Raw genomic sequence first — 15,013 nt, forward strand, 5'->3', positions numbered from 1 at the left:
AATTTTTACTTCGCGCGCACTTGCCCGTGTTGAAATAAAAATTTCCAGCGTAGTAGTTGTAGTCCTTGCCCCTATAATATACATAACTTACTTGTCCCCAATGTGCTATAATTTTTGAGAAAAATGCAAACATAGGCACAACATTTGGCAGGGGTGTAGTACGTCCTTAAGCAGGGCCGGATTTACCATTGGGCCAGATGGGCCTGGGCCCAGGGCCCCGAATTTTGGGGGCCCCACAATTGTTCTGTGCAACTTCCTTTTCAGTCAGAAAAACACCATGTTTTTTTTATTTAGATTTAGGCCAAGAATTTTTACTTCGCGCGCACTTGCCCGTTGTACAGACTGTAACAATGTAAATAATACAATAGTAATTTCGCTATGTAGAAATAAATAAAAGCGACCATGGCAACAATGTTATATACAGTGGAATCAGTAACATCTTGGCATATCAAGCTTGCATTGCCTAAAATCAAATTTCATGATTAGCAAATTTTGCATTTTTCTTTTCAGAAAAGAAAAAAAAGGGTCATGGCGTAAATGCGATATGCAGCAGAATCAGTAACATCTTGGTAAACAGAAAAACTTTACTTGGTGCCATTTCTAGTTCAGGTTTAAACATTATGCCCGATTTTCATTAATCACCCAAGTTGGACCACCTTTTGCCAATTTTGGCAAGTTTGTACAGCGTAAAATGAACTCTTATGCTTATCGTCGAAGATTTCAAAACATAAGCATGGGTTTTCATGTTTTTCTTTCACTTAACTGACATTAGTAAAAAAATAATATATTTATTTCAAAATCATAAAAATTATAAATGCCCCATTGTTTAAAATTACCAAGCTTAAGAGCACCGACCAGATGGTGCATGCTGCAACTCAATTCAGTCACTTTTGCTACAAAGAGACACAAAAGTGACCCAAGCTGTTATAGGACTACTTTGCACAATTGGCCATATCTTCACTTGTCGACCACCGATTTTATTGAAATAATTCAAATAAAGCTTATGAGCTCTTATGTAGTAGCTTAAAAATTACCTTGATGACCAAGTAAAACTTCAATACAATCAAATTATATTTTGCCTCATTCTATTTTCTAATTTTTTTATAAGCTATAGCAAAATGCAGTTTCACGTTGGGCTAACGAAATTGACATTTTTCTCGCAATGCTCCTGACGTCTTATACCTATAGCTAAATCTTGGTCACTTTAGTGCACATGGCTTTCTCACGGTGAGTTTGTGGGCCTCCAAATTTTGGTCTGGCCCAGGGGCCTCAAAAAGGTAAATCAGGTCCTGGCTTTAAGATCTATTTTAATGTTCAATACAATATAAAACTGGGTCACTGAGATACACCGATATGATTATGATGAACATCTGTATTGAAGATGAGTGAAATATGTTGTGAATTATTTCGTTAAGCAACAGCCCGTTGATTGCATCATCTGTCGCTCTAATTGTGATCAACGAAATAGACGGTCTGGTTCTATCAAGCAAAATAATACCTCAATCACCGTCATATTCTATTGATTTACTATAGATATAAACTCTACTTATTAATTATAGTTTAGTAAAAATGTTAACAAATGTATTTTCCTGCCCAAATTCTAGCAAAAGGCGCCTACATATAGTGTGTGAAAACGAGATGGCGTACCACAAGTTGAATCGTTACGGTACCTGATTCAGTCTGGGAAATAGAACAATCGGCGGTCCTGCTGCTGAGTTGGGAAGTGAAAAACAAACATATTATAGGCCTACTGGTTTATATTAACGAAGTTACTTGCAATATATATATATACCTTCTCGGATATACAGACTTGACATTAAGTATGTAATATTTCTTTACGGAGTGCTATGACTAGTCTGGAAGGGATCTGCATAAACCGCACGGGCTAAATATTAATTGAGGTATGCCGGGAGATGGTGTAAAATAATTGTTTGTGCTTTCCACGAGTTTACATTTGGGATACTTCCGGGCCGGGGTATTAGGGGTAACTTTTTTTTTTCTTTAACAGCACTACTTTGTTGTTTACATTGAACGACATTTGACCAAAATGCGAGTAAAATTAAGCATCCTTCTGACAGAATATCGTGAATACAATTTACAGTCATGGGAAGCTATAAGCATATTTATAACGGCTGCGTTACTTTTGTGCAGTCTTTATATGCCAATCAGGGCACACCTTACCAGAGAAAATTGGAACGATATTCACAGAATATCGGCCGAATATCGGCCTGACCTGTTAATCGTCAACCACGCCAAACTGAAATAAACATCTCAAAAAAGTAAGTAACCCCCTTTAAATAATGGCCATTTTTCAAAAAGGGGCTATTGTATTACAAATCTGTAAAATGCGTTGGAAGTAGACTTTATTTCTGCACATTGTGACACTTCATTTGATACGATAGCCAAACAATAAAACACGGGTCAATTTAATGTAGTGAGGTCCAGATTTGAAAGTTGTACTTACATACAATACAAATAAACTCCAATATCATCACAAATTTCCTTCCATTATATACGAAATCAATACAATTTACTGCAACTTTCAAATATTAGGTTACAATACATTGATTTAAATGTATGCTGTCAATTGCTACACATTTTACAGATTTGTAATACAATTGCCCATTTTTGAATAATGGTCATTATTTAAGGGGAGTTAGTTACTTGTTTTGAGATGTTTAGTACACTAAGCCAAAAAAGGAACTTATAATTTTTCACAAGTTCATATCTTAAAATCCTTTCCATCAAAATTAACCAAAATTACACACAGGATTGGGATAGCCTCAATACTCTACTCCAAACACATGTCAGTAACCAAGCAGGTGTCCAACTGACACGACAGCAAAATGCACTAATATGGAACAGCATCCTTGACCACATTCACAGTCCAATGATTAGCACCCAGCACAAGATAACTTTGAGAATCGTTGAACAGATTATAATTTACAAAACGGTGCTGCTTCTGCTTTTCACACACTTTCTTTAAGAAACCGGTCTTGTTCCACACTATTTCACTTACTCTTTGGGAGTTGTGATCTGTGCAAGGACCTTGTTCACATTCGCACAAATATATTGTGCTGTGTGCCAATTATTGGACTGTGAATGTCGTCTAGGAAGCTGTTCCACGTCTGTGCATTTTGCTGTTGTGTCAGTTGGTTGGTTGGTTGGTTGGTTGGTTGGTTACTGACATGTGTCTAGAGTAGAGTATTGAAGTTATGATCCTGTGCGTAATTTTGGTTCATTTTCATGGACAGGAATGTAAGATTATGACCTTGTGAAAAATTATAAGTTACTTTTTGGCTTTAGTTTATATCATTCAACAATGACATTTCTTTCATAACATCACCTTTATGAAGCCATTTGTTACAGTTTTCAGGAAAAAAGTGAACATTTAGTGATGTACAAACCTTGAGTGTATTCAAATATGTTTTGAGAGATAATGACAAAATTAGATGAAGCAAAGATTATGTCTCCAGGAAAGACACATGCAATATATTTGTTAATTCTATTTATTTTTATTGTAGACCATACTGATACAACAATGCACGCGGTGCAATTAACCCCAATCATTTTTATAAAAAATATTGTGATATGATATGTTAGGTAAGTTATGCAAACTAATATCTATGATTACCAAAGTACGTACCTGTTGGATTTAATCACACTTTTTAATGTCACGAACAATATCTAAATAATTTATGTGCGCTATAATAGTACAAATAGAGCTTGAATTCCCTAAACCATTAAATTACTTATCAATAACAAAATGCATATTCTAAACTAATAAACACATGCTGACGTGAAATTTGAGCCAGAGTATTTCATTACAAAATAATGATAATGTTCTCATCTTTTAAAAGGTTGTATCAACAATAAAGGCAATAACCGGTATTACTTGAAGAATATATTCGGGCCGGATTTTCTTTTGGATATTGTTTTAAATAATTTGATAATATGGATAGAACCTTTGAAGGGTGAAGTAGTTCATAAATAAAATATTTTATCAAAGACCAAATTTGCGCAATCTACTCCTGGGACCAATCAGTCAATACCTTATTAATTTGCTAAATATTTAATATTCGTATTAAAGTGCGTGTGACGTTCCTCTACATGTTAGTTAAGCCATGATTAGTTAGCCCTCGAATTAAAGATCTGAAGGGGCATGGCAACCTTTTTAGGGCAAGTTGATTAACTACTGCCACTGAAAAGGCAAGGCAGCATGACAGTTTCAAGAGGGCATCATGGCAACTGTTGAAAATTTGACAAAGGCACCAACGCAATGTCTCAAAATCGAAAGAACACACACACAAACAGTCTGATAGATGATTTTATAATGAAGGGGCAGGGCTGGGGCATCGACGGCAACTTCATTAGAGGGCACGGCAAGTGACTGCCGTCGGTAAAGGACATATTTTGAGGGCATTACGGCAGTGGGGATGGGCATCCATGGCATTAGATGGTGATTTCGATAAAGTCTTGTTTTTATGTTACATTTACTTGTTATGGCCACGTGACGTCGGGAATGTGGTGACGTCAATTGGATTGTTATGTCTAATTTACGTTTTGGGGTCTTTGTTTAAATTATTATATTGTATGACATTTTTTGATGTGACGTTAGCCTGCTTTGTAGGATAAAAATAGTTTGCTGCACATAGATCATTGTAGATGTAGATTGGAGAATACATATACACTAACAATGCACTCGCTGTGTAATTAAAATAAAATGATACGATTATGCTATTTAAGATAAATAAAAGAAGAGCTTCAGAATATTAAGTGCACAGAAATTATTTTAAAAGATTGATTTTAAGGCACAACTGCTTTGATACATCTTTCAAGACTAAAACCACAATAGGTAAAAGTTGTATCAGAAGAATGTTCTTGATAACAAAATTTCCGTACCCTTGCTCAACCGATTTTCTTCTCCTCGGATATGTGGGAACAAGTGCTACAAAAAATTTAACCCAGGTTTAAAAAGTAAACGACCTGTATAGAATAATATTTTAAGTGCATTTGACAGATTACATGTAAGATTCATCAACCGTTTTCAAATAATAATACAATGCTTGATATAAATAACGCCGAACAAATCTGAAAAGGGAAAGGTTAAACGAGTCCCAAGGGAAACAATGTTCGCCACGAAAAAGAGCATTATTCTTTGAGGGTGAACTGTCGGTTAACCTGCCAGCCTTGAATCCCTTCCAATGGGCTATTCCATTTAAAATGAACACTACCTCTGTTGAAGATTTTGGAAATATCATCCACAGAGGGAGTAGGAATTTCAAATGGAATGAACATAATAGGTAGCTCCATTTGAAACGCGCCCTTCCTCTGACGAAAGAGTCAGGTTGAATCTTTCTTAAAGGATGTATGAAATTCAAATGGAGCTGCCTAATGTGTTAATCCAATTGAAATTCATACTCCCACTGTGGATGATATTTCCCAAATCTTCCACAGGGGTAGTGTGGATTTCAAATGGAATAGCCCAATTTACCTTTTATGTACATTATCGAGCAATAAGCATAGTCCCAAATTCATTTTATTATGTTCTGCGTTGTAGTAAAATGTATCAAAGTTTTGTATGCTATAGCTTGCATGACCCAGATGGAATGAATATGCGTACACGATTCTCGCGTATCAGCTTTCTGCGATGAGTGCTTTTACCAATTCTGTAAACCACTTTTTACTAAACCCGTGGAAGCATATTTTTAGGTTAAATGACCAATTTCAATAAAAGCGAACACAACTTTAGCAGTTTAGAAGTTTACCCGTTATCGAATTTCAGAAATGTATGGTGAAAGTATTTAATCTAAAGTGTCGTTCAGTTCAATGGTGTGTTCTAAATTCAAAATCTTAAACGCGACCTCTAAACCCGCGATGCAAAGTGAAATTAGCTTTTTATAATGTTCCGAACATTGGGCAAAATTAAATGAATTATTAAATATTTGCCGTTTGTAGCACAGGGTTTATTTAGGTTTATGTGTAAATGTGCGTCTGGATTGAAAAAAACTGTCCTCGAAAATCTAATCTAATGAAAAAAACCCACAGATAAGTAATGATCTTGATTGTTTAATAATTGGTAACTATAATCACATCAATTGATACCAGATTTCGGAAAATCGATGACATCGAGGAAATTTTGAGAAAAAAAGTACCCCATGCCTGGTTTTGTCCAATGCATTGTATCATGGACGCTTCTCAGTTCTTGAGTTTATATCTTATTTAGATTAATTGCCAACATTATATTTTTTGACTATTAAAGATTGTTTTTACAAAATCAATAGATTAGTGGTGAAATGATGGTAAAAACTCGCCAGCTGACGTTTCATCCATTTAGATCAGTCGGATTTCTTCATTATTATGTTTTGATGGATCCAAGTGTGTAAAAATATTGGATCCAACACATAATAATGATAAAATTGGATGCTTTACGCCCAATATTTATTGGTCTCGCTATGAGTTATAAAATATTGGACTCGACTACGTCTCGTCCAATATTTTAAAACTCATAGCTCGACCAATAAATATGGGCTCAACCGATCCAATTTTATATCATAGTTGTGAAGCTCTACGGCCGAAACAAGTGTTGCCAGTCCTTATGTCGCTTTGTAGCGCTTCACAACTATGAAGAATTTTTTTACCACCATTTCACCTCTTATGTATTGGTTATATAAAAACAATCTTTAAGTTTTCGTTTTGAACTCGAAATTGCTCTATTTGAAAATGTCTTCTTGTGCATATCACCGTTTTCATAGTTATCTTAAAGACGCAATAAACAGTTACAAAGCACTCTTTAATAGTTGTGTGCAAGGCCGGTAATTCATTTGATAAAAAAAGTAGCACTTACCGCGGAGGAAAGATCTTCAGATATCGACAATGAAGTCATATTTTCATGCCTCAATGACGTTAAGGGGTCGGTCACCCACCTTTGCACATTATTTTTTGTGGGACCTGAGAGCACACCAGATACACAAATTGCATTGCACATACTAGGAATGTCCTTGTGATATCAAATAATTTTCATTTTTTTTGATACAATACAAATTTTATGGCAAATGAATTTTTTTTTTCATTTTGGACATTTAACATTCCTCGAAGTAAACTTTCTAAATCTAATGATATATACTTAAAGTGTATGTAGCTGGGATGAAAAACCGTCCATCAATTGAAAATTTTGACCTTTCATATTGAAGATATACATTTTTCCCCAAAACATCTAAACATTTTAGGTCTTTTATGGGGAAAATTGTATATTATTTTATCGGGAGAATACCACCTTAACTGGCTGACTAGACAAGTTCTGTATTATGACATAATATATTCTATTTCCTGTTTGCATAATGCAATGCATATTGGCTTACTTTATTGCCATTTTTAAAAGATAGCATGAATGATGAATTAGATGAGTAATGCATAGGGGACGAACACGGGATTGAATCGCCAATGTTTCAATTCGCGTGTTTATAGTGAATACACTGAGCTTTTAGTCCATCGTGCACGATAGTCCTTGTATGTATACTGAAACTCTTGCTGTTTATAGTGCATTGTATCATGGACGCTTCTCAGTTCTTGAGTTTATATCTTATTTAGATTAATTGCCAACATTATATTTTTGACTATTAAAGATTGTTTTACAAAATCAATAGATTAGTGGTGAAATGATGGTAAAAAACTCGCCAGCTGACGTTTCATCCATTTAGATCAGTCGGATTTCTTCATTATTATGTTTTGATGGATCCAAGTGTGTAAAAATATTGGATCCAACACATAATAATGATAAAATTGGATGCTTTACGCCCAATATTTATTGGTCTCGCTATGAGTTATAAAATATTGGACTCGACTACGTCTCGTCCAATATTTTAAAACTCATAGCTCGACCAATAAATATGGGCTCAACCGATCCAATTTTATATCATAGTTGTGAAGCTCTACGGCCGAAACAAGTGTTGCCAGTCCTTATGTCGCTTTGTAGCGCTTCACAACTATGAAGAATTTTTTTACCACCATTTCACCTCTTATGTATTGGTTATATAAAAACAATCTTTAAGTTTTCGTTTTGAACTCGAAATTGCTCTATTTGAAAATGCCTTCTTGTGCATATCACCGGTTTCATAGTTATCTTAAAGACGCAATAAACAGTTACAAAGCACTCTTTAATAGTTGTGTGCAAGGCCGGTAATTCATTTGATAAAAAAAGTAGCACTTACCGCGGAGGAAAGATCTTCAGATATCGACAATGAAGTCATATTTTCATGCCTCAATGACGTTAAGGGTCGGTCACCCACCTTTGCACATTATTTTTTGTGGGACCTGAGAGCACACCAGATACACAAATTGCATTGCACATACTAGGAATGTCATTTTGGACATTTAACATTCCTCGAAGTAAACTTTCTAAATCTAATGATATATACTTAAAGTGTATGTAGCTGGGATGAAAAACCGTCCATCAATTGAAAATTTTGACCTTTCATATTGAAGATATACATTTTTCCCCAAAACATCTAAACATTTTAGGTCTTTTATGGGGAAAATTGTATAATATTTTATCGGGAGAATACCACCTTAACTGGCTGACTAGACAAGTTCTGTATTATGACATAATATATTCTATTTCCTGTTTGCATAATGCAATGCATATTGGCTTACTTTATTGCCATTTTTAAAAGATAGCATGAATGATGAATTAGAAGAGCAATGCATAGGTGACGAACACGGGATTGAATCGCCAATGTTTCAATTCGCGTGTTTATAGTGAATACACTGAGCTTTTAGTCCATCGTGCACGATAGTCCTTGTATGTATACTGAAACTCTTGCTGTTTATAGTGAGGCACAGTTACCGCATAAATCATGTACCAACAAACAATACCGTAAATCTGCAATAACCCCAAAGTCACAATTCCAAAGCACGGGAAATGTGTATTGTGGCGCGAGCTATAAACAGCGCCGTTTAACAGTGTGATCATGGCGGCGAACATGTAGTTTCTGTTTTGATAATTCCTAGGGCTGTGAAAAGTTTTGGATACCCTGCGCGCATCCAACGCATCATGAAAAGGCGACTGCTTCCAGTAATACAGTTGTTCTCCTGTGTTTATATAGTGCAAATATTTCCGCCAATATCCTTCGGTTGAGAAGGATATCGATGTACGGTACATACCAGTTATTGATTATGGTGAGCAAGTTTCCGGACAATATCTGACCGGATAGAATTTATACGCCGTACCGTATATCTGCTCCCACTATAAACACGCTGATATGATATAAAAGTAACATGTAAAAATGTCAAGGCCTCTAGTAGCTTATTCTTAAAAGATTATATGTGATTCCTCGCCACAACTGAGCCCGGATGTCGCCAATCATCATTTTTGAGATATTCAATCAAAATATTCTGCTTGAAATTAGCTTTAAAATGATGTATATCATGTCTATAGTACTTGACATTTAAGTAGTGAAAATCAATAAAACAGTCAATAAATCCTTTCTTTCCTATTGTTTATTGTTAAGTTCGATGGAGCATATCTCAATAGTGGCACTGGCGACATCCGGGCTCAGTTGTGGCGAGGAGTCACATATATGTGAGAAGGTCCAATATTTCAATTCCCAAAGGACCATTATATTTTAACAAACAAACTGGAACACATACAGTTTAAATCTAAACCGAGCGTTAGCTTTTATATTGCATTAGTTTTTATCTTGTCTTTGTCCTTGTTCCCCACACCAAGTTGTTATACCTGGCTTGAATCTTTCTCTCGAGCGTTAGCAGTTATAACAATTTCGATACTTTTCATATGCGCTTTAACCAAATTTCGATGACAATACAAACGAGGCTGAAACTAAATATCGACCGTAAACTGTATTTATATCACGGTTTTGATGTAAAATTGTAAATTCTAATGTTACAAAACCTGTCTGAAATAACAGTAGGCTTTAACCTCTCAGATCAGAGATGTTTAAGTTTAATGAGATCTTTAGTAAGACATGTACTTTTCTAGATGAATTATATTGCCATCTGGTTTGGATAAGTAGCTTTTCACAATTTTGTAGAAGAAATATTGTTAATGTTACAACCGCATTGCATAAGTAGGTTAATATTTATTTATATAATAATAAGTGATCGTAAAATAAATAAAAATAAAAACACAATGTACAAAAGATTGGGTTTTATTTAACAGTTTAAGGTCAAGTAGACATTACTGCAGCTTCTACGGTACATTTAATAATTTCAAGCAAGGCAATACAATTTGAATGTCAATGTATTGTATGAAAGTATTGCATGAAATACAGGCTTACAATATTTTTTATTAGACCATGAATTTTGTTAGTGCATAAAACCATCAAAAGTTGCAATGTTTAATGATGTATATTTTATTTCGATCAGGTTCATAGCTGTTGCACTCAACGATATGAAAACCGCATGACCGTATCGAATGTGTCGATGATCGAAGTAGTAAAGGGTAAACCAATTACACAGTTATTTTGACGGTTGTTAACCGTTGGCGCACTTTCGCCTTCATTACACCATTTCAAATATCTCAGCCTCTGCACAGTGTTGCTGTCTATCACGTGAAATCACTCTCTATAGAGGAGCGCATGCGCTAGTTTTCTATATTTGAAGCAAAGCCCTGGATGCGGATTTCACTTTGCAATCACCACTTTGCTCGTGCAGACGTATGCATCGTAAATTACTGTTGCTGCTATGACTGAACTTCAACGCTACCATCACCATGTCTCAAGATAACACGTATTTGGAGGAGCATTCGAATAAAACGAGTTTATTTGATATCGGAGGTGGAAAATGTGCAGTAATTTTTAACGTAAGTGTACAAGAATCGGAAAGTTATCGATATTCACGTGGGGAAACACTGTTACTCACTGTTCTTTTACCATTTATCCTTGTCTTCGGTGTTATTGGAAATGGTCTTTTCATCTATGTAGCTGTTCGAATCCCTCATATGCGAACTATCACAAACCGCTATCTTGTAAGTCTCTCGGTTGCAGATGTCATCTTCCTTCTTGCCGCAATTGGACATAAAATGTGGAAATTTGCTCGTACTCCTGTGAGAGGAGATGATTCGCCGTTAGGAACGCTTGGCTGTGTCTGGATTTACTTCCTCTCGGATGTAGCGTATTTCGCCTCTCTTATGTTTGTGACATTGGTATCCATCGACCGATACGTTGCGGTATGTCGACCTCAAGAGAGACATAGTTTGATAAAAGGAAAAGCATTTGAAATAATAGCATTATGTTGGGTATTTTCTGCCTTACTAGCAGCTTCACTTACACCTGGAAACTTAAACCTAAGCGTATATTGCTTAAATTGGCCAACAGAAGAGCCGTATAACTCATGGCCGGATATTATTCGGTTTTGCGAGCCGCTGAAGCATTTCCGATGGATCAGCAGTTTCTCCACTGGGTTACAAACAATTCCATTTTTCATTACACTCGTGCTAAATATATACTTTTACGTAGCAATCATTCGTGGGTTAGACCAGTGCATACGGCGTATGAGTCAGCATGGTGTGCAGAAAAACACTGACACTGGTATGCGAAACCAAATAGCAAAAATGCTGGTTGTTAACGGCGTAGTATTCTTCTGCTTTTTAACACCTTTTGAAATCTACTCCTTATTTGGAATGGTTGCAATATCACGGAGCAAAGAAGGCTCACCAACTCATTTGATAAAGAACGAAGACATACGCTCGTACATTCTGCTCCTGTCACAGTTCCTATCCTATGTCAATTCCGCCGTTAACCCAATAATATACACTATAATGTGCCGTAGATACAAACAAGCATTCAAGGAAGCACTACTTCCTGCATCGTGTACTCGACCACAAGAATTCGACAAAGGCACCATCTCAGAACAATCATGTCGAACTGGACGTATGGAGCTCACTACGCAAGATAAGAAGGAAACGAATATCTAACTGTTAACGTTTCAAGAAGTTATACTGAATGCTTTAATTGACATAGAGAAGTGAACAAAGTACCCTTGCTGTGGTTATAGATGATATAGATTCACCAAAGTTATCAATATAGGAAAGATATATTTTTAACAATATATCACATAGAATGTGAACAATATACTCTCTCAGCACTGGACAAATTGTCTTTAACTAGTGGTGATGAAAAAGAAACAACCATTTTCAATGGACAAGGCAGTTTCCCATTGTTAAATGCGGTAATTTCAAGACTCGATCTAAAGCAGATAGTGATCACTACTTTTGTAGTTAAAAAGTAAGGTTTAAGTACAAAATGTAAAAGAGTCGTCTCTTATTGTAAATATTTAAATAAGATATATTTACGTTCACTCAAGAGTACTTAGAGTACTTTGTTTAAAAAAGAAACGTGATAATTTATCAGGAACGAAAAAAAATTGTCCTATTCTATAAATATGGAAATACATTTGTGTGTGTACGATAGCATGTTAGAGTGTCATAGATTCACGTTATACTAGTTTTTACTGATATATATTCGTGAATTTATGAGTAGCAATTACAATAAAAAAAAATCCCCCAAAGCAACAACTAACCAACAACGTGGTAAATGTAATATTATCTCACAAATGCCCCAAAATTATTTTTAATATATTTATGCTACTGGGTGTATGTTGCGTTGTGTGAAATTGTTCGGTGTAAGTAGGGATTGCGTGATTTTGTGTGGAAGCGGGAAATGTTTTAGAGAAGCATGCACAAACGTGTAATTAACTTTTCGTTGTTAACAACAAAATTAGCTTTTATTTTTAGTTTTCCTTTACATTTTAAGCGTAAAGAATTATGTCATTTTAAAGTCTAAATTATTCCAACGACTATACTTGGATTGGATATATTCATCTCGGGGTCTTGAGCTTGTATTCACAAAATTGTACGTCTACACAATAACAGCATCCCAGTGTTTAGTTGTTACAGGTTTACAGGTGCATTTTAATCTAAGCTGGTAAGGCCCATCAATACAGGTAGCTATATTGAGAAAAGATGAGTGTCTCCGTTTAAGGAAAACTTATGAGTGGTTTGTGAGTGTGTATCTCTTTGAATGGGGTATGTAGTTGTGTGACTGAGGATGAATTTGAATTGAAGGTGTGTGAGTGCGAACTTAGTATACGTCTACATAGCAGCATATGTGTTATGCGAGTGTAAATAAGAAGTTATCGACAGGATACTTGAATTTTTATAATCCCCCCGTGTTATGCATAGAACTATCATTTAAAATGTTTACAAACAATTTTAAAAATGTATGTAGTTGAATACATGATGTGCGATTCAAACGTGTGTGTGGAAATGTTACATGTCAGAATGCAGTGGCGGCGCTACGGGGGGCAGGAGGGGTATTGGCTCCCCCATTCTCTCGCTTTCCCAGTTTGCGTCTCCCCCCACTTATGAGGCAAAGAACCTCCAAATCACATTAATTTCCACTTTTTGCGGCAATTTTGTGCACAATTGGTTGATTTCCCCCCTCCCTGAAATTCACTTCCCCCATGCCTCTCCCTGAAAAAGTTCTGGTGCCGCCACTGTCAGAATGTGAATGTCGTGAGAAGTTTGAACATTAGTTAAGCATCACGTATGTCCCTCGTGTTAGCTAATACAAATGTTACAAATAGGACGCAAAATTTATGACCGAGGTGCTATTGGTTCAATTTTTCGAACTCTCTTGGTAAAAATAAGACGTGTTTAATATCAAATGAAATGTACATTATCAAAAAAGATATACATGTAAGAATATTTTGGATTGAAATGTATGTGTTATTAATCATTTGTGCTGTGTCATAATAAAGTACACGTTTTTGGTTAACACGAACGTATTCGACGAACTTGTCATGTAATCCGCATACAAATAATGTTTGTGATTAAGAAAAACTCCTCAAATTAATTTGCGTTAGGTAAATAGTAGGCGTAGAGAAATATTCCTGTCCCAGTAGTTTTGTCGATTAAAATGCAATAACAGGAGCGACTCGTTTACATTAAGTTCTCGCAAAAAAAAACAAGTTATGGAAATTGTCATATTAATATTAAAACCACGTACCTGCGATATGTCATTGCATATTTCATGCACCAAAGATCAATGGCATAAACTTTAAATAAATATATAAGGTACCGTGCTATAAATATGCCCTGTTTGATTGTGAGAACTTTCTCGGCTTTTCATCTTCAATATGATGTGACTTATTGGCGATTAAATATACATACATATCAGAAAACGCTATGGTAGCTTTACATATACATGTAACTTTATCAAGATGTTTTTTACACACGTAGAAATAGGTGATTGTAAAATTAAGTCAAAATTTGAGTCATTACCAGTAACCAATTACATAGCGTAATGTGAGCATGTTAATACTCCCAATAAACGTCATTAATCATATGTAGCATTAAGGATATGCATCGACAGATCAATGAATAAATTCCCTGGTACAAGTAGCAGTGAATCTTACCACATTTTCGTCAAATTTGAAATACTGCAGGTGTAATGTAAAGTACTATAGATAAAGTTTAAAGTTTAAGCTACATCTGGAGCTTGAAGTTGCAACAATACCCATCTTACCCGTTTTGATTTGTTTCCATGTTTGCGAAAGGAAGCGATTTGTGAGGGAATGGGAACTTTTAAATGCACAATATTCGTCTTCAGCGGATTTCGAATTAATTTAAACTTCACCTGAAGTATTTGAAATACTAGTAAAACATAAATGTGAGTCCGCATGTCACGTTTCTGTATGTTACTTAGTATCTTATCTATATGGCTTAGATTTCACAAGAAACCGATGAAACTTGCAAATTTCTAAGCTAAAGGTACGCCCATAAGTCGTCACCGTCAGCTTTGCGCTCCTCTCCGCCTACGTTCATCTAACTTGACATTTATTTTGTAAGTATTCTGATGTGTAACATGATAGTCATGTTACATTTTCACGTCGTTATCTTTTATTAACTTTATGCAAATTAAAGCTATACCAACGTTCATGAATTTCGATTGCAAATATATCAGCTGGAATTTATGTTACAGGGAGAGAATTACTA

General features: G+C 35.4%; 1 protein-coding gene across 1 annotated transcript; it reads left to right on the forward strand.

The window, feature by feature from the left end:
• Positions 1-10,633: 10,633 nt before the first annotated feature.
• Positions 10,634-12,815, forward strand: LOC140160698 (somatostatin receptor type 2-like). Its single transcript, XM_072183986.1, has one exon. It carries the CDS (start codon positions 10,730-10,732, stop codon positions 11,930-11,932), a length of 1,203 nt encoding a protein of 400 aa, XP_072040087.1. The 5' UTR covers positions 10,634-10,729; the 3' UTR covers positions 11,933-12,815.
• The last annotated feature ends 2,198 nt before the right edge of the window (positions 12,816-15,013 follow it).

The sequence above is a fragment of the Amphiura filiformis genome, chromosome 9, assembly GCF_039555335.1.
Source record: "Amphiura filiformis chromosome 9, Afil_fr2py, whole genome shotgun sequence".
Taxonomy (NCBI): Eukaryota; Metazoa; Echinodermata; class Ophiuroidea; order Amphilepidida; family Amphiuridae; genus Amphiura; species Amphiura filiformis.

Excerpts from the sequence above, each read along its gene's own strand:
- LOC140160698 (XM_072183986.1), top strand. The coding sequence starts at position 10,730 with ATGTCTCAAGATAACACGTATTTGGAGGAGCATTCGAATAAAACGAGT.